Source organism: Podarcis muralis, chromosome 9 (genome assembly GCF_964188315.1).
Source record: "Podarcis muralis chromosome 9, rPodMur119.hap1.1, whole genome shotgun sequence".
Taxonomy (NCBI): Eukaryota; Metazoa; Chordata; class Lepidosauria; order Squamata; family Lacertidae; genus Podarcis; species Podarcis muralis.
The window spans coordinates 2,267,906-2,291,158 of NC_135663.1; the positions used below are offsets into that span (position 1 = coordinate 2,267,906).

General features: G+C 48.6%; 1 protein-coding gene across 1 annotated transcript in view; it reads right to left on the bottom strand.

The window, feature by feature from the left end:
- ATP6V1B1 (ATPase H+ transporting V1 subunit B1) overlaps positions 1 to 23,253 on the bottom strand; it is a 69,826-nt gene that overhangs the window by 22,808 nt on the left and 23,765 nt on the right. The window contains exons 2-4 of the mRNA XM_028744472.2: positions 23,028 to 23,083; positions 14,849 to 14,947; positions 5,745 to 5,838 (exon numbers count right to left, since the gene is read on the bottom strand). Of these exons, the coding sequence (XP_028600305.1) occupies positions 5,745 to 5,838; positions 14,849 to 14,947; positions 23,028 to 23,083 (249 nt within the window). The remainder of the gene's footprint in view (positions 1 to 5,744; positions 5,839 to 14,848; positions 14,948 to 23,027; positions 23,084 to 23,253) is intronic.

The following is a 23,253-nucleotide window of genomic DNA, read 5'->3' on the forward strand; positions in this document are numbered from 1 at the left end:
TGGTTAAATGTTTAGCTGGGGTTGGCGGTTATTTTAATTTGGGTATAACTTTAAATGGTTTATTATTGTTGTTTTTGTTGTTATTCTTATTACTGGTTTTGATTGATTGATTGATTGGTTGGTTGGTTTGTTGCCTGTATAGGATATTCTGTTTTTTAATGTTTGATGTTTTGTTGTGTTTTTATATATGTTGTAAGCCACTCAGAGTGGCTGGGGCAACCCAGCCTGATGGATGGGATCATCATCAACAACAACAACAACAAAACAAACAAACAAACAAAATAGCTGATAGTGTGAGCTGATAGTCCTGTACAGGACTGTGCAGAAAGCAGCCAAGTTCCAGGGGTGGCACATCCTGGGCAGGATTGGCAGTGTGTGTGTGTGTGTGTGTGTGGCTTGTGCTTTTGCTCAGGTGCTGGAGGAGACTCTTGAGAGTCCCATGGACTGCAAGAAGATCAAACTGATCCATTCTTAAGGAAATCAGCCCTGAGTGCTCACTGGAAGGACTCATGAAAAGAGAAGACTCCCTGGAAAAGACCCTGATGTTGGGAAAGATGGAGGGCACAAGCAGAAGGGGACGACAGAGGACGAGATGGTGGGACAGTGTTCTCGAAGCTACCAGCATGAGTTTGACTAAACTGCGGGAGGCAGTGGAAGGCAGGAGTGCCTGGTGTGCTCTGGTCCATGGGGTCATGAAGAGGCGGACATGACTAAATGACTCAACAACAACAAACCTCAGGCGGGGAGCGGGCAAAGGAGACCGGGAGGTAGGCCCAAGAGGTATGTGTGCGGCAGGAGTGCCAACTTGGCCCTGAGACTGTGGGTGCCTGGGGCCATGGTGCATGCAGCGTGCCTGGCCCTGGCACCAAAATTTCTGCCCGGCCCCTTCATGGGGAATTTTGCGGGTGCTGGGGCAGCCAGGGCTCCAGGGAGTTGGCACCTATGGTGTGTGTCACTCCGAGTGGCTAAGCTGCAGATCTTGCAAGCGCAGGACACCAGCCTTGTTTTGCGGCTGCAGGTGCTTCGATTGAGCAAAGGTTTCCCTCTTCTCTTTCTCTCCTCCCTTATCCCCCCCCCCTCTCTCTCCTTTTCTTTTTTGTGCTTCAGTGATGTGTGTCTAAGACTAATAGAATGCGTCGTGGTGAATACCAAGCTTACTGGCCTTTCATGGTCCTCTGGCTCCTTCCTCCCATTTCCATCTTGGCATTGATCTTCATTTGCTGTGACAAGGACAGTGCTTTTCTACCGTCCCTCTTAAAGGACCGGAAGAAAGTTGTTGCGTGTTGGGGGGGGGGGGGACTCGTTGGCGAGGGGGAGGCAGGGAGGGCGAATGCAGCTGTATTGATTCCTCCCCTGCGGTGGCCGATAGCCAATCTATAAAGAGGAGGTGGTCTGGCGGATGTTCAAGACGGATCTTTGGGCGGAAAGGTTAATTTGGCCACCTAAGGAAATGAGTCGGTGGGGGGCAGAGGAAGATGATGGATGGCGGCTAACAGATTGAGGTTGAATCCTGACAAATACTGTTTTTGGGGAACAGGGGGCAGGCGGGTGTGGGGGACTCCCTGGTCCTGAATGGGGTAACTGTGCCCCTGAAGGACCAGGTGCGCAGCCTGGGAGTCATTTTGGACTCACAGCTGTCCATGGAGGCGCAGGTCAATTCTGTGTCCATCTGGTACGCAGGCTGAGGCCCTACCTGCCTGCGGACTGCCTCGCCAGAGTGGTGCATGCTCTGGTTATCTCTCGCTTGGACTACTGCCATGCACTCTATGTGGGGCTACCTTTGAAGGTGAAACGGAAACTACAACTAATCCAAAATGCGGCAGCTAGACTGGTGACTAGGAGTGGCCGCTGAGACCACATAACACCGGTCTTGAAATACCTACATTGGCTCCCAGTTCGTTTCCGAGCACAATTCAAAGTGTTGGTGCTGACCTTGAAAGCCCTAAATGGTCTCGGTCCAGTATACCTGAAGGAGCATCTCCACCCCCATCGTTCTGTCCGGACACTGAGGTCCAGCCAGACACTGAGGTCCAGAATGCGGCAGCTAGACTGGTGACTGGGAGGGGCCGCCAAGACAATATAACACCGGTCCTGAAATACCTACATTGGCTCCCAGTACGTTTCTGAGCACGATTCAAAGTGTTGGCGCTGACCTTGAAAGCCCTAAATGGCTTTGGCTCAGTATACCTGAAGGAGCATCTCCACCCCCATCGTTCTGCCCAGACACTGAGGTCCAGCTCTGAGGGCCTTCTGGCTTTTCCCTCCCTGTGAGAAGCCAAGTTACAGGGAACCAGGCAGAGGGCCTCCTCGGTGGTGGCGCCCGCCCTGTGGAACACCCTCCCATCAGATGTCAAGGAAATAAACAACTATCTGACTTTTAGAAGACATCTGAAGGCAGCCCTGTTTAGGGAAGATTTTAATGTTTGAGGTTCTGTTGTGCTTTTAATTCTGTTGTGAGCTGCCCAGAGTGGCTGGAGAGGCCCAGCCAGATGCGCAGGGTATAAATAATGAATTATTATCATTATTATTATTATAGGTGCAGGAGATGCGGCCGTGCGCTGAAGCTCACCTTGACTCGGGTGCTCAGGCCAGCCCCTGCTCTGCCAAACTCAAGCGCGGCCTTTGCACAATCAGGCCAAAGACCCACCTGGTCCAGGTGGGTCTGGCTCCCTAAGATCCCGCCCCGTCCTACTAAAAGGTAGGAGGACAACCATGGTTGGAGGGAGGTGGCAGCCTGGGAGGAGGACAGCCGTGGCCAATTTTTGGCCCAGTAGCCTCTGGTCTCCTCCTGTTTTTAGCCATAAGGGCTGATAATACCCACTGGGTGACCCCTCCTCCATGGTACAGTGGTAAGAGCATTGGCTTTGCATGCAGAAGGTGTCAGGTTCGAATGCTGGTGTCTCCATGCTGGGTTGGGGACAGCTGCCCCAAACCCTGGAGACCTTCGCTGCAGAAAACACACTGGTGAAGTAGAACCCCGCAGCCAGCTGCACTGAACCCTGGTGAGCCGTGGGTTCAATCCTGCTGGGTGCTTTTTCTCAGGCTCTTCTTCCGCTCCTCATTTATTTATTTAGAGCTTCTGAACCCAGCTCTTGAGCCAAAAAGGCTCTCAGAGCATCCATACAATCTGAACACAGCAGCCCTTACTCTGCAGGCTTACAATCTGTTTTAAAAAATAGAATGGCATGCCATGACATGACACACAAGGAAAGGGGCACAGGGATGGCAGAGGAAAACCAAAAGTCAGGCTCCAGTTTCTAAGCTGTTGTTCCGATAATGGGCAGCTGGCACAGTCCAGAGGCAAGGAGGTGCTCAATGGAGCTGGGCCTCTAGCAAAGGTGATGAAATGAGAAGGGCAACAGTTCATTCATTCATTCATTAATTCATTCATTCATTCATTCATTATATTTCTACGCCACTTTTCACTGACATGAGTCAGAATACAGTATGGCTTACATACAATAAATTGCAATAATAATAATAATAATAATAATAATAATAATAATAATAATAATATTTATACCCCACCCTCCCTAACCAGAGCCGGGCTCAGGGCAGCTAACACCAATAAAATCACAGTAAAAACATAATAGGGGGGAAAGATGGGGGGGGGGGGGAGAGAAAAATAAAAAAAACCCAATTTAAAATACAGGTTAAAATGCAAATTAAAATGCAGCCTCATTTTAAAGTAGCTGATAAATCAAGACCATAAGGGGAGGGAAACATAAGGGTCAGACCGAGTCCAAACCAAAGGCCAGATATAACAGAACATCACAACTGCAACTTGAATCGTGTAAAACAATTATGAACCATCAGTAAAACTAACGCCTTCTATAAAGCACTTTGCAAAATGGCTTAAAAAATAGGCTGAACCTCACAACCACAAGAAAAGTCCTATTATGAACTTCACAAAGCGTTACAGCACTCATAATCCACAAAGCAGCATTGACAACGTTAGCCAAGCTAACAACCCGCAGCAAACCCAGCCCTGCTGAATTCACACTCCCTCTCTCCCCCTGCCGCCATGGCTCATAGACTTCCACTCGGTGCATCAAAAGACAGATCCATAGCACAGCAGAGCTCAGGGTGGAGGGAGCTCCACTTCCCAGTTCTCCCACTGCTGGAATCCTCAGCTACACCCCAAGGGAGGAGACGGACCAGCCTAATCCCAGGGTCAGTGTCTAGGCCAGCATTTGCCAACCTGGTGTCCTCCTAATGTTTGGGACGACAACTCTAGGGTTGCCATACATCTGGAATTTCCCAGACATTACCGGGATTTGGCTGTTGGAAACAGTATCTAGGGGGAAATCACCGAAATGTTCAGGAAAATCTGGGCGTAGGCCAACCCATGTTGGAAGTGTAGGTTTTGGCGAATTTACTGAAAAATAGATCCAAAAATTCTTTTTATTTATTTTTTGAGATTTTGCAAAAGTTCAACAACTCTGGGCAAAACTTTAAAAATCTTTACAGCTTTGGCAACAACTTTTTGTCTGGATTTTCACTTTTTGAAATATGGCAACCCTAGACAACTCCAAAGCCATGAATGCTTATCTGAAATTCCTTCATTGCAGGGGGTTGGACTAGATGACCCTCGGGTCCCTTCCAGCTCTACAGTTCTATGATTCTAACTCCTTTCAGCGCTCCCCCATCAAGCATTGCTGGAGTGAACCTCCAGATGACTCCTGGGGGGCAGAGAGGGGCAGCTGTCTCCCAAATTAATAAAAATCAATAAAAACACATTGCAGGCTTCATTATTGTAATTCGCTTTATGCGGGGCTGCCCTTGAAGCTGACCCAGAAACTCCAGCGGGTGCAGAATGCCACAGCGAGGCTCCTTACGGGATCCTTGATGCAGGATCACATTCACCCAGTGTTTTACCAACTGCACTGACTCCCGGTGGAGTCCAGGGTCAGGTTTAAGGTGCTGGTTTTGACCTTTAAAGCCCTATATGGCCTAGGACCCTCGTACCTATGGGGCCGTTTCTCCTGGTATGCCCCGCGGAGGACCTTAAGGTCCACAAATGACAACACCTTGGAGATCGCAAGGCGCTTAGACTGGTCTCCACTAGGGCCAGGGCCTTTTTGGTACTGGCCCCGACACTCTGTCACAAGAGACCAGGGCCCTGTGGGACTTGACATCTTTCCGCAGGGCCTGCAAGACAGAGCTCTTCCACCTGGCCTTTAGTTTGGACTCAGTCTCACCCTTATGATTCCCTCCCCTTATGTTCTTGATCTGTGGGCTACTTTTAAAATGAGGCTGCATTTTAAATTGCATTTTAACCTGTATTTTAAATTGCCCCCCCCCCATTATGTTTTTACTGTGATTTTACTGGTGTTAGTCACCCTGAGCCTGGCTCTGGCTGGGGAGGGCGGGGTATAAATAAATTTATTATTATTATTATTATTATTATTATTATTATTATTATTATTATTAAACTGAGGTTCTGCCCCCCCCCCCTAACAAAAATCCTGGCTATGCCCATGGCTCCTGTGGCTCAGAGCCAGTTCCCGTCTCCCACTCCAGCACCCGAAAGCCTCTCCCTGCCTCAGCTCCTTCCATGGCAGCCAGGGCCATCTCCCGCTGCCCTTTGGCCTTTCCCTTCTCTTTCCTTTGTTCCTGCAGCCTCTGGCGGCCTTTTTGCTCCCCCGACGGGATTAGCTCACACTTCACTTTGCAGCTGTAGCAACGCATTACCCGAGACGGATTCCTCCTCCTCCTCCCCGATTCCCCTGTTTTCTACGTACCAAGCATGTCCTCGGAAACAGGTGTGCGGAGAATGTCCCCCGTGAACTCGCAGGACGTCTTCCTCGCATCGATCCCAGATGTTCCTTCGAACACCTGCAAGGCAAGGGCCCCAGAGGGCAAGGACCCAATTACGGGCAATTAGGGAGGATTAACGGCAAATGAGGCCAGGCAGGTCCAGATGGGAAGGGAGCAGGGAGAGGGGGCTGCGGTTTTGCGCTGGGCGATCTGCATTTGGAGGAATTTTCGCCAGCAAGATGAAAAGGAAGCGTCTCTCTCATTGCTTCTTTTGCTCCTCCCCAGACACTTTGGCTCTCTGGGTCGCAGTCTCCCATTTAAGCCTAAGAACATAAAAATAGCCAGTGGCTCGTCTAGTCCAGCAGCCCGTTTTCACAGTGCCCAAACTCTAGGGTTGTTATATTTTGAAGAGCAAAAAAGGACACATTTGCTGACTTTTACTTATAACTATGGGACGCGGGTGGCGCTGTGGGTTAAACCACAGAGCCTTGGGCTTGCCGATCAGAAGGTCGGCAGTTCGAATCCCTGCGACGGGGTGAGCTCCCGTTGCTTGGTCCCTGCTCCTGCCAACCTAGCAGTTCAAAAGCACGTCAAAGTACAAGTAGATAAATAGGTACCACTCTGGCGGGAAGGTAAACGGCGTTTCCGTGCGCTGCTCTGGTTTGCCAGAAGCGACTTAGTCACGCTGGCCATATGAGCCAGAAGCTGTACACCGGCTCCCTTGGCCAGTAAAGCGAGATGAGCGCCGCAACCCCAGAGTCGGCGACGACTGGACCTAATGGTCAGGGGTGACCTTTACCTTTACTTATAACTATCGGTCGCTGTGAGGACTCTCCTCACGAAAAGGAGGGTGTGTCCTGGAAAAGGAGGACATATGGCAACCCTACCAAACTCCTCATAGAACCTAGAAATCTCGTTATTGGGACAAAAATGGAAGCAAGAAGAATTACCAAGGAAAGAAGAATGGCGGATGAAATTGATGGACTATGCAGAACTAGGTAGATTAACAGGAAGGGATCGAAACCTGCGGGATCAGAGATTCTTAGAAGACTGGATTAAATATATGAACTATTTGAAAACTATTTGTGATGAACAGATTACGCTAGCAGGACTGCAAGAAGTTCTGTAAGGAGGATTATTTGAAATATTGCAAGAAAGATTATGAGGAGAATTATTAGTTAATGATAATTAAGAGAAATAGAGAAATTAAGAAATGCAGAATAAGTGATAAGAGCGACAAATCATCAGAGGTGTTGACGGAAGTCTAAAACATTGTATAAGATAAGAAGGTATGTTATATGATTGTTGGAAATGATATGTTAAAAAAACCAATAAAAATCTCTCTCTCTCTCTCTCTCTCTCTCTCTCTCTCTCTCTCTGTGTGTGTGTGTGTGTGTATTGTATTTTTCACTCTATAAGACGCACCAGACCACAAGACGCACCTAGTTTTTGGAGGAGGAAAACAAGAAAAAAAATATTCTGACTCTCAGAAGCCAGAACAGCAAGAGGGATCGCTGCGCAGCGAAAGCAGCAATCCCTCTTACTGTTCTGGCTTCTGGGATAGCTGTGCAACCTGCATTCACTCCATAAGACGCACACACATTTCCCCTTACTTTTTAGGAGGGAAAAAGTTGAGTCTTATAGAGCAAAAAATACGGTATATATATATGTATGAACCTAGGAATGTCAGTAGACTGCCTCTGGAACTGAAGGAGAGTTTGCCGGATCAGGCCAATGGGTCCCCACAACTCCAGCGTCCTGTTCTCACTGTGGCCCACCCCATTCCCTGATGTCTCGAACGACAATGGAGTTTGCCTCCAGGGGTGAAGTGAAATTGCTGTGCTAGCAGCACCAAAGTGGCTTCATGAACACAAGGGTAAATAATATCAGGGCTGCAGCAATGTCTGAATATTTTACCAGACACAGGAGGGCAATTGGAGGCATAATGGACAGAGACACCTTCCAAGAAACAGGGGCCCCTTTCTTTCACTATGTCCACGGCCCAACTCAAGACCTTGTTAAACCAACTACAATCATACCTCGGGTTACAGACGCTTCAGGTTGCATGTTTTCGGGTTGTGCACCACGCCGAACCCGGAGGTACCGGAACAAGGTTACCTCCGGGTTTTGGCGCTCATGCATGTGCAGAAACACTAAATCGCGCTTTGTGCATGTGCAGAAGCGCCGAATCGTGACCCACGCGTGCGCAGATGCGGCGCTGGGGGTTGCGAACGTGCCTCCTGCACAGATCACGTTCACAACCCGAGCATCCACTGTACTCAATATTCTCCATGGAGAGGTTACATTAAGTAATATGTTTGAATGCTGAATGTGTTAGTTTATGCCTAGAGTCAATGGATAAAGCAAACAACATTAGGTGCACTGCTGCCTAAGTGTTTGACGGTTCTTGCATTTGTTTAAAAACAAAGAAAAATTTGGAAGGGGAAAAAGGAAAACAAGTGTTAATTGGACCTTTGGCACTCTATATTGTCACCCCCTTCCCTGCGGCTTGGAGCACCCAGCAGAGACTGGAAGTGAGCAGATAAGGAAGAACAGCTCAGGTATTCTCCAGATGGATGTTTGGTTGCGGGGGGGGGGGGTGTATTCTGCTGCATGTTATGGACACAACAGTCCTGTGGGGGATTCATTCCATATCCCTCAACCGTCCCAATTTGAGCAGGGCGTCCCCGAATTACAAGAGCCATCCTGGCTTCTGAATGGTTCCCGGAATGTCCTGTTTTTTGGCCCGGCACTCTGGTGATGCGAGTCAGCTGGCTTGCGCCAAAGTACCGGATGGAAAATTGAGTGTCCCGATTTTGATCAGCAGGATGTTGGAGGGCATGTCCTTCTGCTCGTTTGCTTGTTCTTTGTGATGCCTCCTCAACACTACAGTGCCATTGCTGTTACTGCCTCACCACAAAAGTGGGCAAGTACCTTCCCTCTGCTAAACACTTGTGGTTTGGAAAGTTATTCATTTATTTAATAATAATAATAATAATAATAATAATAATAATAATAATAGTAATACAGTGGACACTTGGGTTGTGAATGTGTTCCGTGCAGAAGGCATGTTTGCAACCCGCATCTGCACACGTGCGGGTTGCAATTAGGCACTTCTGCGCATGCACAACTGCCGAATCCCGGAAGTAACCCGTTCCGGTACTTCTGGGTTTCAGCGCGTCCACAACCCAAAAAAACGCAACCTGAAGTGTCTGTAACCCGAGAAATGACTGTACTTTATTTGTACCCCACCGACTGGGTTGCCACTGCCACTCTGGGCAGCTTCTAGCATATATAAAAACATAGTGAAACATTAAGCATTAAAAAGCTTCACTATACAGGACTGCCTTCAGATGTCTCCTAAAAGATATATAATTGCTCATCTGCTTGACATCTGATGGGAGGGCATTCCACAGGGCGGGTGCCACCACTGAGAAGGCCCTCTGCCTGGTTCCCTGCAGCTTCACTTCTGGCAGTGAGGGAACCGCCAGAAGGCCCTCAGTGGTGGACCTCAGTTTCCGAGCTGAACGATAGGGGTGGAGATGCTCCTTCAGGTATATTTTATTTACAAAATGTATATATGGCCCTTCATCCGAAGATTGCAGAAGATTTGCTGTATAAAACATGAAAATACACAACAGAATGACAAAGAAAGAAGCAAGCCAAATGGCAACCCTCCTCAGTTGTGGTTTGCAGCAACTGGCATTCAGAAGCATTGATGCCTCCAAGAGTGGAGGGAGGACAAAGGACAAAGGGCCCCTGGTCCTGAATGGGGCAACTGTGCCCCTGAAGGACCAGGTGCGCAGCCTGGGAGTCATTTTGGACTCGCAGCTGTTCATAAAGGCGCAGGTCAATTCTGTGTCCAGGTCAGCTGTTTATCAGCTCCATCTGGTATGCAGGATGAGACCCTCCCTGCCCACGGACCGTCTCGCCAGAGTGGTGCATGCTCTGGTTATCTCCCGCTTGGACTACTGCAATGCGCTCTGTGTGGGGCTACCTTTGAAGATGACCCAGAAACTGCAATTAATCCAGAATGCGACAGCTAGACTGGTGACTGGGAGTGGCTGCTGAGACCATATAACACCGGTCCTGAAAGACCTACATTGGCTCCCAGTACGTTTCCGAGCACAATTCAAAGTGTTGGTGCTGACCTTTAAAGCCCTAAATGGCCTTGGTCCAGTATACCTGAAGGAGCGTCTCCACCCCCATCGTTCTGCCCGGATACTGAGGTGCAGCTCCGAGGGCCTTCTGGCGGTTCCCTCCCTGCGAGAAGCCAAGTTACAGGGATCCAGGCAGAGGGCCTTCTCGGTAGTGGCACCCGCCCTGTGGAACGCCCTCCCACCAGATGTCAAGTAAATAAGCAGCTATCTTGTCTTTAAAAGACATCTGAAGGCAGCCCTGTTTAGGGAAATTTTTAATATTTAATGCTGTATTGTTTTTAACACTTGATTGGGAGCTGCCCAGAGTGGCTGGGGAAACTCAGCCAGATGGGTGGGGTATAAATAAATATATTATTATTATTATTATTATTATTATTATTATTAATAATAATTTCCTCTCAAGTCTCCTCTTTCCCTGGCTAAACATGTCCAGCTCCTTCAACCATTCCTCATCAGGCTTGGTTTCCAGACCCTTAATCATCCTGGTTGCCCCCCACCCAGTTGGTTGCGTGAAGAGGGAAACTGAGGTGTGCAGACCCCATTGGGTGGCCCAACGCGCCCTCCTCTCTCTCCCACACATGATGCGCTACGTTTGGTGCAACTGGCCTCAGTTGCTTGGCGCCGCCTGGATCCTTCCCGGCTTCTTGGGGGAGAGGGGACCCGAGTCACCAGCATCCCTTCTGAACTGGCATTTTTGGAAAACCGCTGCAACGGAAGGAGTAGCCCAGCATTGCTCCCATGGCCAATGCAGGCCGTGGTTAGCCGGAGGGAAAAGCACCTTCTTCTAATTCATAGCTGCCCACTTTTCCCTTTTCTTGCGAGGAATCCTATTTGGAATAGGGGTTGTTGTTGTTGAGTCGTTTAGGCGTGTTCGCCTCTTCGTGACCCCCTGGACCAGAGCACGCCAGGCACTCCTGTCTTCCACTGCCTCCCGCAGTTTGGTCACACTCATGCTGGTAGCTTCGAGAACACTGTCCCACCATCTCGTCCTCTGTCGTCCCCTTCTCCTTGTGCCCTCCATCTTTCCCAACATCAGGGTCTTTTCCAGGGAGTCTTCTCTTCTCATGAGGTGGCCAAAGTCTTGGAGTCTCAGCTTCAGGATCTGTCCTTCCAGTGAGCACTCAGGGCTGATTTCCTTCAGAATGGAGAGGTTTGATCTTCTTGCAGTCCATGGGACTCTCAAGAGTCTCCTCCAGCACCATAATTCAAAAGCATCAATTCTTCAGCGATCAGCCTTCTTGCTGGTCCAGCTCTCACCTCCATACATCACTGCTGGGAAAACCACAGCTTTAACTATATGGACCTTTGTCAGCAAGGTGATGTCTCTGCTTTTTAAGATGCTGTCTAGGTTTGTCATTGCTTTTCTCCCAAGAAGCAGGCGTCTTTTAAGGGAATTTCCCTTTAAAAGGGGGAAACGTTGACAGCTATCTTCTAATTGGGTCCAGCATGCCTCCCCCTCCCCTATCCATCCCGAAGGGACCCCCGAAAGGCTCCCTTTGATCGGAATAATATTTGACACCGTTTGAAGGCAGTGACCTCCGGACCGCCGCTTTAATTAGATCCGTGTGGCCCCTTGCGAAAGAATGTTCACACGTCGGCCAGCTGTTGCGGCAGGGTGGGATGGGGGGCTGGGAAGGGTGGAATAAGCCCCCCACCCCCAGCTCTGTGTATATCAGGCTTTCCCTAAGCGGCTTCTGCCAAAGGCCGGGCAGGGGGTGCCGGAGAGGCTGACTCCCTAATAGGATTAGAAGGGCCCTGCAGAGGTCTCTATGGCATTAGAGGGCTGAAGTCTGGCCGCTCGCCAGCAGAGGTCCCCCGCAGGTCAACCTCGCGGGTCCCTCACCTCCACAGGGCTACTAGGCTCAAGGCGTTGCTCATCAGAGCAGGGCAGGTGGGAAAGGGCATTCTGCGCGATCTCAGAGGGCGAGGAAAGGTCAGGGGGCTTAGAGATGCGAGCATCCCTGGGGAGGCACCTGCTTCTCCGCACGGAGGGGCAAACTGTGCAGCCCCCTCCCAGCAGATAGAAGAAGACCCTTGCTAAGCCAAAATCCCAGCCAGCCACTCACCCCCAGATCCAAGGCATGGGGGCTGCGCTTAGAGAGGGTCCGCTCCTTTCATGATCTGGTCCTCTGGATAGAGCTGCTGTGAGGTCACGGAATGCGGACAAACATTCTGGGTGCTGGCGAGGGAAAGGTCCGTCCTCGTACATTGACGCTGTGGAAGGACAATTTGGCTGGAAGAAAACCTGCAGGGTTGAGATTACCAACTCCTTCCTTCCTTCCTTCCTTCCTTCCTTCCTTCCTTCCTTCCTTCCTTCCTTCCTTCCTTCCTTTCTTTCTTTCTTTCTTTCTTTCTTTCTTTCCCGGGCGCCACTGCCCTTAACAACAGCCAGATGGCAGAGGGAATTTAGCAAGGAGAGCTGTTGTCTCCAAGTGAGGTCTAGCTAGCTTCATCTGCTAGCTCGGGCTTCCGTTAGAGGCATGGCAGCACTGCTGACAAAATAGTTGGCAACCCTCTCAGGAATAGGAGGTGATGCGCTAGTGAGGGACAGGCGCAGGTTGGAAGATTGGGGTAAGAAAGGGAAAGACGGGTGGAGCTGAGGCAGCCGAATGAGAGGTACAAATGACTAGGAGAAAAGCAACCTATAATAATAATAATAATAATAATAATAATAATAATAATAATAATAATAATAATAATAATTTATACCCTGTCCATCTGGCTGAGTTTCCCCAGCCACTCTGGGCGGTTCCCAATTGAGTGCTAAAAAAAAATACAGCACTAAATATTAAAAACTTCCCTAAACAGGGCTGCCTTCAGATGTCTTTTAAAAATAAGATAGCTGCTTATTTCCTTGACATCTGATGGGAGGGTGTTCCATAGGGTGGGTGCCACCACCGAGAAGGCCCTCTGCCTGGTTCCCTGTAACCCCCGCACAACCATGATGCTCACTGGACGAGCTTGGGCCAGGCACTGCCTCCCAGCCTAGCCTACATCACAGGGTTTTTGTGGGAATTACCATATTTTTCGCTCCATCAGACGCACCTGAACATAAGATGCATCTAGTTTTAAGAGGAGGAAAATGAGGGGAAAAAAATATTCTGAACGAAACAGTGGATGTATGATTTTTGTGGTTCATGCTGTGGCCACAGACATGATATGTGATTTGACGGTGAGTTTGGGGTAAAAAGGTAAAGGTACTCCTGCCCGTATGGGCCAGTCTTGACAGACTCTAGGGTTGTGCGCCCATCTCACTTAAGAGGCCAGGGGCCAGCACTGTCCGGAGACACTTCTGGGTCACGTGACCAGCGTGACAAAGCTGCTCTGGCGAGCCAGCGCAGCACACGGAAACGCCGTTTACCTTCCCGCCAGAGCGGTCCCTATTTATCTACTTGCACCCGGGAGTGCTTTTGAACTGCTAGGTTGGCAGGCGCTGGGACCGAGCAACGGGAGCGCACCCCGCTGCAGGGATTCGAACTGCCGACCTTTCGATCGGCAAGCCCTAGGCGCTGAGGCTTTTACCCACAGCGCCACCCGCGTCCCTCAGACATGGCCACAGACATGATATGTGATTTGACCTCAGACATGGCCACAGACATGGCCACAGACATGATATGTGATTTGACGGTGAGTTTGGGGTAGCCCAGTGCAAAAATCCTGAGGATCCATGTGGATCCGTGCTTTGTAACCACGTTTTTGCGCCATTGCGGCCCCACGAAACAGTGGATGCGTGATTTTTTGCTGCAGGCTGTAGCCATGGACATGCAATGCGATCTGATGGTGAATTTGGGGTGACCCAATGCAAAAATCCTGAGGATCCATGGGCTTTTACCTCCCCCCTCCCAGGCAGTCTTGTCCCTTATCTCTCTTCTGATCCGACTGATCAGCTGTTTCCTTTCAACACCCCCTTCCCTCTTGTTTGCCTTAGTGTCTTTTCCTTAGCTGGCGCAGTTTTTTGCTCCTCCTTTTCTTCTAATTTCTCTCCTTATTGCTTTAGTCTTCCTGTTTCCCCCCTTTGCAAGTTTGCTGTCTTTTCCTCCCCTCTTCCAGGCAGCCTCCCTTATCCCTAGCGTCCCTTATCTCTCTCCCCGATCGGCAAATGATCTGCGGCTTTGCTTCAACACCCACTTCCCTCTTTAAAAAAAAAAAGCAAGCATGATTTGCTTTTCTCCCCTGGGTAATTCGGCTCCAGGTACCACCATTCACTCCATAAGACGCACAGACATTTCCCCTTACTTTTTAGGAAGAAAAAGGTGCATCTTTTGGAGTGAAAAATACGGTAAATGAGGATGTGGGAGAATTCAACTCTCCTTCCTTGGATGTTTTTAAGCAGAGGTTGGGTGGCCCTCTATCATGGATGCTGTAGCTGAGATTCCTGCATTGCAGGGGGTTGGACTAGATGTCCCTTGGGGTCCCTTCCAACTCTCCAGTTCTATGGTCCTCTGATTCTGTGTACAGCACCTTGTGCTTCTTAGAGAAAAGGTGGGGTATAAATGCAAAGCGATGGCTGTGCCCTGTCGAAATGTCCCAAAAGTGAGCAATGAATGCAGGGGACAGGCTTATATTCTGCAACCTTTCTCTGATGAAAACAGGGACGTCCCATTCCGCCACAATAATTTTCCTATTTATACCCCACACACCTGACTGGGTTGCCCCAGCCACTCTGGGCAGCGTCCAACATGTATAAAAACCACAATAAAACATGACACATTTTAGAAACCTTCCCTCTACAGGATTGCCTTCAGACGGCTCGGGGGGTTGGATAACTCCATCCCCTCCAATGAAAATAAGGATTTCCTAAGGAAAAGTGGGACATTCCGGGATCAAATCAGAAACCGGGACGTCCCTGGTAAATAGGGACACTTGGAGGCTCTGGTTCAAACTGAGTCCCACTGAGACACGGGGTCAACAGAGTCGTTCTCACCCACCTGGATAATGGCTTTGGAGCCGGACACTTCCAGCACTTGGCCGCTTCGCTGCGTGCCGTTCGGGAGAGTGAAGTTGACAATCTCTGCATACTGGGCAAACTGCAAGGAGAGAGAAGGAAGGCAAAGGTTAGAGCAGGGCTCTGGTGGGATTGTAATGTAATAAAAAATTTTTGGGAAATGATATATAATGAATTGAAGAAAATGTTCCACTTAACATTTGTTAAAAGACCTGAAGCATTTTTGTTAGGGATTGTAGGGAAAGACCTGCCAAAAAAAGCTGAAAAACATCTTCATGTATGCGACAACGGCCGCAAGAGTCCTAATAGCACAAGGATGGAAGACTGAAGAAATTCCAACCAAAGAATCATGGCAAGAGAAACTGATGGATTATGCAGAATTGGCAAAATTGACACATAAGCTATGGGACAAGGATAACTGTGACTTCAAAGATTAGTGGGAACCCTTTACAAAATATTTGAAGACGCAACAAAGTGAATTGGACTCCTTGGCAGGTTTTGAATAAACACTCACAAACTTTTTATTTACAATAATCAGTTAGATAATTTTTTATACAATTTTGTAACATGCAGAGAATAGCTTTTACAGAGAAACCAAAGACTGGAACTGAGGGAAGTCGGGGGGTGGGGGTTTGTATGGAGGGTAGGGGGAGGGAGGAAAATGGGAGTGGGGGGTAGGGAACCACCAAAGATGACATGTTTTTGGGAAATGTTTTTTTTGAAAAAAAAAAAAAAGGTTAGAGCAGGGGTCAGCAAACTTACTGTGCCGCGGGCCGGTGTCTCCAGCGCCGATTGCGCAGTGGGCTAGAAGGTGGGTGAGCGCGTGCCCTTACGCACGCGCACATGCTATTTCCGGCGCACTTCCGGGTCAAAGAGCACCGGAAATCGCTTGTGCGCATGTGCACGGGCCTCCTCCGACCCGGATGTGCACCGGAAATAACGCTTGCGCGTGCGCAAATAACACTTATGCAAACACAAATAATGCTTGCGCATGTGCACAAGTTATTTCCGGTACTCCTCTGACCCGGAAGTGGTCAGCCGCACAGCGCAGCGCTGGTAAGAGCAGGCGGCATTGCTGCGGGCCAGATAAATGAGTCCCTTGGGCCTTATCCGGCCCGTGGGCCTTAGTTTGGGGACCCCTGGGTTAGAGGAACGGCAGGAGCAACGCAGCTGCCAGGAAGATCCAAAGATGGTAGCAGGGGGGGTCATCCTAGTGCAGGCATAGGCAAACTCGGCCCTCCAGACATTTCGGGACTACAACTCCCATCATCCCTAGCTGGCAGGACCAGTGGTCAGGGATGATGGGAGTTGTAGTCCCGAAACATCTGGAGGGCCGAGTTTGCCTATGCCTATCCTAGTGAAATGATGCTTCCATAGGAGCAGCCTGGCCCACCTAGTCCAGCCTCCTGTTCTCACAGTGGCCAGACAGATGCCTGTAGGAAACCTGCAAGCAGGATTTGAACGCAGCTCTCCCCTCCTGCAGTTTCTAGCTACTGGGATTCAGAAGCATTGCTTCTTCCAGCCGTGGAAGCAGAGCAGAGCCATCCTGACTATTAGCCCATCGATAGCCCTCTCCTCTTCCATGAAATTGTCTGATTCTCTTTTAAAGCCATCCAAGTTACTGGTCATCACTGCCTCATGTGGGAGGAGGTTCCATAGGTTAACTATGCATAGACTGACTGCCGAGGCAGGATGAAGGAAACAAGGGCGAAGATGTGAAGCAGCGGCTCCTCTAGTGATTTTAAGGCACAAACAAGCTCTGGAGCTCTTTTCATAGACTTGGAAGGGACCACCAGGATCATCTAGTCCAACCCCATGCAAGGCAGGGATCTTTTGCCAAACATGAGACTCGAACCCACAACCCTGAGATTGCGAGTCCCATGCTCTCCCAACTGAGCTGTCCCATGCCCCAGATCGATGTTTTAACGGAGACTGACTTTAATCACGTTGCGGATTTTGTTGTTGTTGCAAGGTTTTCGGAATGACAGGAGGGCTGCATACTTTAAACAAACACATTGCAATATTTAAAAGAAATGCACTGACGCCCTCAAGGAGTAGTCAGAGCACCTCACCCCATGGCGCTCACAAGCCAGCCATGAAGGTGGAAGCCATCTCGTTGGCCCAGGCTATCTGAAGGACCACATTCGCGTCTGTCCCTCAACCTGCCTGGGCTCAGAGCTCTTCAGGGGAGGCCTTGCTCTCTGTCCCGCCACCCTCACCTGGTGGGGACGCCGGACAGGGCCTTATTGGTGGTGGCTCCCAGACATTGGAATTCCTTCCCTAGAGAAGCCAGACCAGACTCCTACTTTGCTGTCCTTCCTCCAGCAGGCGAAGACCATTTTATTCCCACAGGCCTTTTGGGAACTGACAGTTTGTTTGCTTGTTTTTAAAAAAGAAAAGGGCATTTTAATAGTGCTGTGCTGTCTTTTAACAGATCCATTTTTATATTGTTTTCATTCTGCATAGTTTAACTACTCTTTCACTATTATTTTTCATAAGTTTTTAGATATCGTGCTGTTTCAGTTTGCCTTGAGTACCTGTCATGAGAAAAGGCGGGTATAAATAAATAAACCTAGACAGTATCTTAAAAAGCAGAGACATCACCTTGCCAACAAAGGTCCGTATAGTTAAAGCTATGCTTTTCCCAGTAGTGATGTATGGAAGTGAGAGCTGGACCATAAAGAAGGCTGATCGCTGAAGAATTGATGCTTTTGAATTCTGGTGCTGGAGGAGACTCTTGAGAGTCCCATGGACTGCAAGAAGATCAAACCTCTCCATTCTGAAGGAAATCAGCCCTGAGTGCTCACTGGAAGGACAGATCCTGAAGCTGAGGCTCCAAGACTTTGGCCACCTCATGAGAAGAGAAGACTCCCTGGAAAAGACCCTGATATTGGGAAAGATGGAGGGCACAAGGAGAAGGGGACGACAGAGGACGAGATGGTTGGATAGTGTTCTCAAAGCTACCAGCATGAGTCTGACCAAACTGCGGGAGGCAGTGGAAGACAGGAGTGCCTGGCGTGCTCTGGTCCAGGGGGTCACGAAGAGGCGGACACGACTAAACAACTAAACAACAACAACAAAATAAATATAATATTGATGATAGTTATTGAGACTTTGCCCCTAAAACCAATTACTCACTGGTATAGTGCACTGGGACTTGGAGGTTTTTTTTGGCTTTAGCCACCCACAGACTGCGCCTTAACTCTTGGCATCTACTCACACCCTCAAGTTTACCCTTATCCTGCCCTCCCCCATCCTCCCAAACGTACCTCTTTTCTGCTGAGCCTGTACTTTGGACTTTAAGCCTTGCCAACCACCACAACGGAGGGGGAAAACCTCTGTGAGCCGGCTCTTTAATTGATCTTATTAATCCCCCTTCCTGCACCTATCAGGACGAAAGGGCCGCATAGAAACGGTGTATTGTGCTGGACACGGCCCCACAAAGCTTCAATTCATCCCAGAGCACATTCCCTGCTTGAATTTGGAATGCGGGCTTTTTAATTGGCCGTATCATAGCTCACTTGGAGACCTGTCAACTGGGCAGGGAGTGCCAGAAATTAGGTCCTTTCTACATTCCTACTGTTCCTCACTCGGGGACTAAACAGATTTGTTGGGAAGTAAGCCCCTTTGATTTTAATGGAACTTATTTCCAAGTAAGCCTGCTCACCTGCCACACACTACGACCCTTGGCGGCTGCCAGTGGATAGAGGTTATGATGGCTCAGTGGAACCTCCATGGCCAGGGGCAATCTATCTTTGGACCCCAGGCACTGCGGACAAAGGAAAGGAGCAATTCGTGCCCAGCTTTGCAGAGGCAGCTGGCTTGATGTGGAAGGGAAATGCTTGACCATTTGGAACCCTCTGCTGGGCTCTTTTGACCAAAGAGCTTTTTAGCCAATAATGTAACTACATTTGACAATAATTGTTCCGCCTGGCCTTAGGCTTGGAATCCACTTGATCCCCCTCCCCCTCTTCCTTTTTCCTTTCTCCTTCTGTGATGGAACTCCTATTTGGGGAATTCCCTGGCTTTTTTCTGGCCCACGTAGGACCAGTCTGGGTAGCTGGCCTTGGTGAAGATTTGGCGTTTTCATCCCCAAAAAGTTTTTGATTTGAGTTTCTACTGAAATGAGGCTGCATTTTAATGTTGTATTTTAATCTTGTTTTTTAAGTTGCATTTCAATCAATTGTTTTTATACTTGGTGTTGGCCGCCCTGAGCCCGGTCTTGGCTGGGGAGGGCGGGGTATAAATAAAACCCCTTTCTTGGGCAGGGACGCGGGTGGCGCTGTGGGTAAAAGCCTCAGTGCCTAGGACTTGCCGATCGAAAGGTCGGCGGTTCGAATCCCCGCGGTGGGGTGCGCTCCCGTCATTCGGTCCCAGCGCCTGCCAACCTAGCAGTTCGAAAGCACCCCCGGGTGCAAGTAGATAAATAGGGACCGCTTACCAGCGGGAAGGTAAACGGCGTTCCGTGTGCTGCGCTGGCTCGCCAGATGCAGCTTGTCACGCTGGCCACGTGACCCGGAAATGTCTGCGGACAGCGCTGGCCCCTGGCCTCTTAAGTGAGATGGGCGCACAACCCCAGAGTCTGGCAAGACTGGCCCGTATGGGCAGGGGTACCTTTTCTCTTGGGCAAGGTGGTGGAGAGAGTGGCGGGCAGAGCAGTGGCAGGAGTTTCTAGAGGACAGGGGCCATCTGCATACATTTCAAAGTGGGTTCAGGCAGAGTTTGGGGACTGAGCTAGCCGTGGTCACCCTGACGGTTGACCTCCATTGTGAACAAAGGTGAAGAAGGTGTCAGAGGAGGAAAGCCAAGATGATCAAGGGACTGGAACTGAGAGAGTTGGGTACCAATGCATTCTTTCTGGAAGTGGGCGAAGAGGCACACCTCTTCCATGAGGCTTCTGGATAAGGGGACCAGAGACCCAAATAATTTGTGCCTTGTTAGTTAAGCCTGAGCAATGACAAACCTAGGCAGCATCTTAAAAAGCAGAGACATCACCTTGCCAACAAAGGTCCATATAGTTAAAGCTATGGTTTTCCCATTAGTGATGTATGGAAGTGAGAGCTGGACCATAAAGAAGGTGGAAGAGAAGAAGAGGAGAAGAGAAGAGAAGACTCCCTGGAAAAGACCCTGATGTTGGGAAAGATGGAGGGCCCAAGGAGAAGGGGACGACAGAGGACGAGATGGTGGGACAGTGTTCTCGAAGATACCAGCATGACCAAACTGTGGGAGGCAGTGGAAGACAGGAGTGCCTGGCGTGCTCTGGTCCAGGGGGTCACGAAGAGTCAGACACGACTAAACAACAACAACAGTTAAGCCTGGGTTGGGGTGGGAGGGGAGCTGTGTCTGAATTAGAAAACAAAAAGATTGAAATGCAAGCGAGGTAACAGGACAAACAAGAACCCAGATCTTCCAGTGGAAGAAATTTTGAGCGAAGTCCACCATTGGATAGAGAAATCCCAAATTTGAATTAAAGTCAGAAAAATAAGCAACTGGGAATACTTCTGTTATTTTTATCAGACTGCTGTGATTGTTATTCTTGTTAGATGTGATTTTTTGCAGTTGCATTTTTTGCACTTGTAAGGTTTTAGAATTGCTTTCAATGTTGTATTTTCAATTGCTCGGGTGAAGAGTGGGTAATTAAAAAAATAAAAACTAAAAACAATGCACTGCTTATTATGAAATGTATTTCTATAACAGTTTGAATTCGCCTGTGTTTTATGGATGTCATGTGATTGTATGGATATTATGCTATTTATTAATGTATTTCTGGTCCACACTTCATTCCAAGTGATCCCAGGGCGAGGCACAGCAACTCAACTTAAATTTAGTTTAATGCGCCTGCTTTAAGTTAAATTGAATACACCTGTTTGTATGGTATGTTTCTCTTATTATGTTACTTTGTCGTAAACTGCCCTGTGGCATTTCGGTGAAGGGACGTGAATTAATTAATTAAGTAATTATAAAGAAACAAATCAGGACTCTGCATGTGCTCATTTACTTGTTTACACAGCTCATCGTTAAACTATGGAAATTGCTCCCATGAGAGATAAAGATGGGTTAATTAGATCGATTTTGATTTCTCTCAGTTTCTTCTCCAGTTCTACGTTCGGTTCTTCACATAGCTCACTCGGTAGAGCAGAAGTCTCTTAATCTCAGGGTTGGGAGTTTGAGCCCCACCTTGGGTCAAAGATTCCTGCATTGCAGGGGGTTGGACTAGATGGCCCTCAGTGTCCCTTCTGACTCTACCAATCTGTGATTTTTTGGTTTCCACATTCGTCCGCGAATTTTTGTTTAAACAAATCCTCATGAAAATTCAGCAGCATTTTGGTGCAAATTTCTCGTAACGTACACGTCTTTGCATAAAATCACCCCAATATGCACATTTCTGCAGCGCCATTGACCCTAAAATAATGCACCCTCTGCATGTTATTTCTGGAAATACGTGTGTGTTGATATGCACGCTGTACCATTGCAGAGACATTATGGTACATGTTGCTTAGCTGAAGAAATGCACTGCAAAAAAACTGGAGAGGTGAGACTTTTGAAGGATGGCTCTGCTTCAATTCACACATTGCTTAAATAGCTTTAAATAGCAAGCTCATGAAAACATCCTGTACGAATAAATATACAATAACATTAAGCAGTCTATGGATAAATCATAATAAAGCTTAAGAATATGATGACAAAAATAAAGGCAAAAATAGTTTATCTCCAAAACTAAGTCTGGACTCCAGCAACCACTCCATATAATTAAAGGTTTCCATTTGCCTGCTGTTTATGACACTTTATTTATTTATTAGCCATTTAATGACATTTATGTGCTGCTTGATTGTAGAAAACCTCAAAGCGGTTTGCAAAGAAGAATTGAAAATTTCTTATGTCTTGTAACCATTTGTGAATTATATGCAAGCTTTTCAAACTGCTTTGAGCGTGGAAAAGCAACATACAAATTGATGGTGATGGTGATGATAAATATGCAACATCCCCCCCTATTTTTACTCAAACAATTAAGCTTTATCAAATAGCCAGTTGGCCCAGTAAAATGCAACTTTTCCTTCCCTTGATGAGGCATGGCTCTCTTTGGTCGCTAGAGGTCAGTCTTTCAAACCAATGTGTTTTTTTGCCTTCTTAAAATACAGGTAAAGCCCAGATTGTTTCCAACAGACCTGGCTGAGATCATTACAGAAACCAGGCTTCCTTTTTTGCTGGGGAGGGGGGACAAGGGGGCTAGATTCTCACTTTATCCCAGTGGAAAATTCTTCTGCTCCCAGAGCTTAGCACCTGTAGGGTTTTAACCGATGAGGGGTGGTGGTGTTTTCTGCAACATGCCATGGATGCATTTGTGGGGGGTTTTATACTGCACCCTCCGAACACAATTCCGCTTTGTTTGTTGTGTTGCGAGGCTTTCCCAGTGTTATGCCATTATTGCCCTCTGGAGGGGAAACCTGCGATCCATAGCTGGACAAAAATTAAATCAGAACACTTGCGGTTTAAAAGGATGCAGGATTTCAGTAGTAACCTAGGGGCCACGCAGGGCCGGATTTAGGTTTGGTGAGGATGGGGCCCTTTCTATGTCCAGCTGTCCTTTGTCAACAACAAATTGTCGCTGGTTTTTATTCTTGAATATATGCTATATGGAACGTGGGTGGTGCTGTGGGTTAAACCACAGAGCCTTGGGATTGCCGATCAGAAGGTCGGCGGTTCAAATCCCTGCGATGGGGTGAGCTCCCATTGCTCGGTCCCTGCTCCTGCCAACCTAGCAGTTTGAAAGCACGTTAAAGTGCAAGTAGATAAATAGGTACCACTCCGAGGGAGCCGGCGTTTGTCCACAGACAGCTTTCCGGGTCATGTGGCCAGCATGACTAAACTGCTTCTGGTGCAACGGGATACCATGATGGAAACCAGAGCGCACGGAAATGCCGTTTACCTTCCCTTCAGAGCAGTACCTATTTATCTACTTGTACTGGCGTGCTTTCGAACTGCTAGGTTGGCAGGAGCTGGGACCAAGCAACGGGAGCTCACCCCGTAGCAGGGATTTGAACCACCGACCTTCCGATCAGCAAACCCAAGAGGCTCAGTGTTTTAGACCACAGTGCCACCTGCATCCCTAACATATCCATATATTTATTTCAAATGGCATTTGAAAGGCAAGGGTGTCATACCTTAACATTGTCCAGGACAACCAGCGGTCCATTCACGCCACTCACGGTCCAGTAGGCTGTGGAGAGAAAGTGGAGGAAGAGAGAATTATGGGGATGTCTGGAGAGGAAGGAAAACATGCACAGATTGGGGTGGGGGGTGGGGAATAAAAAAAAGTAGCTGTGTCAGGCAGCAGCGGAGCAAGCCAATCGGGCACCTGGGAGCGGCGCACCTGCTCTGAGCCAGCTG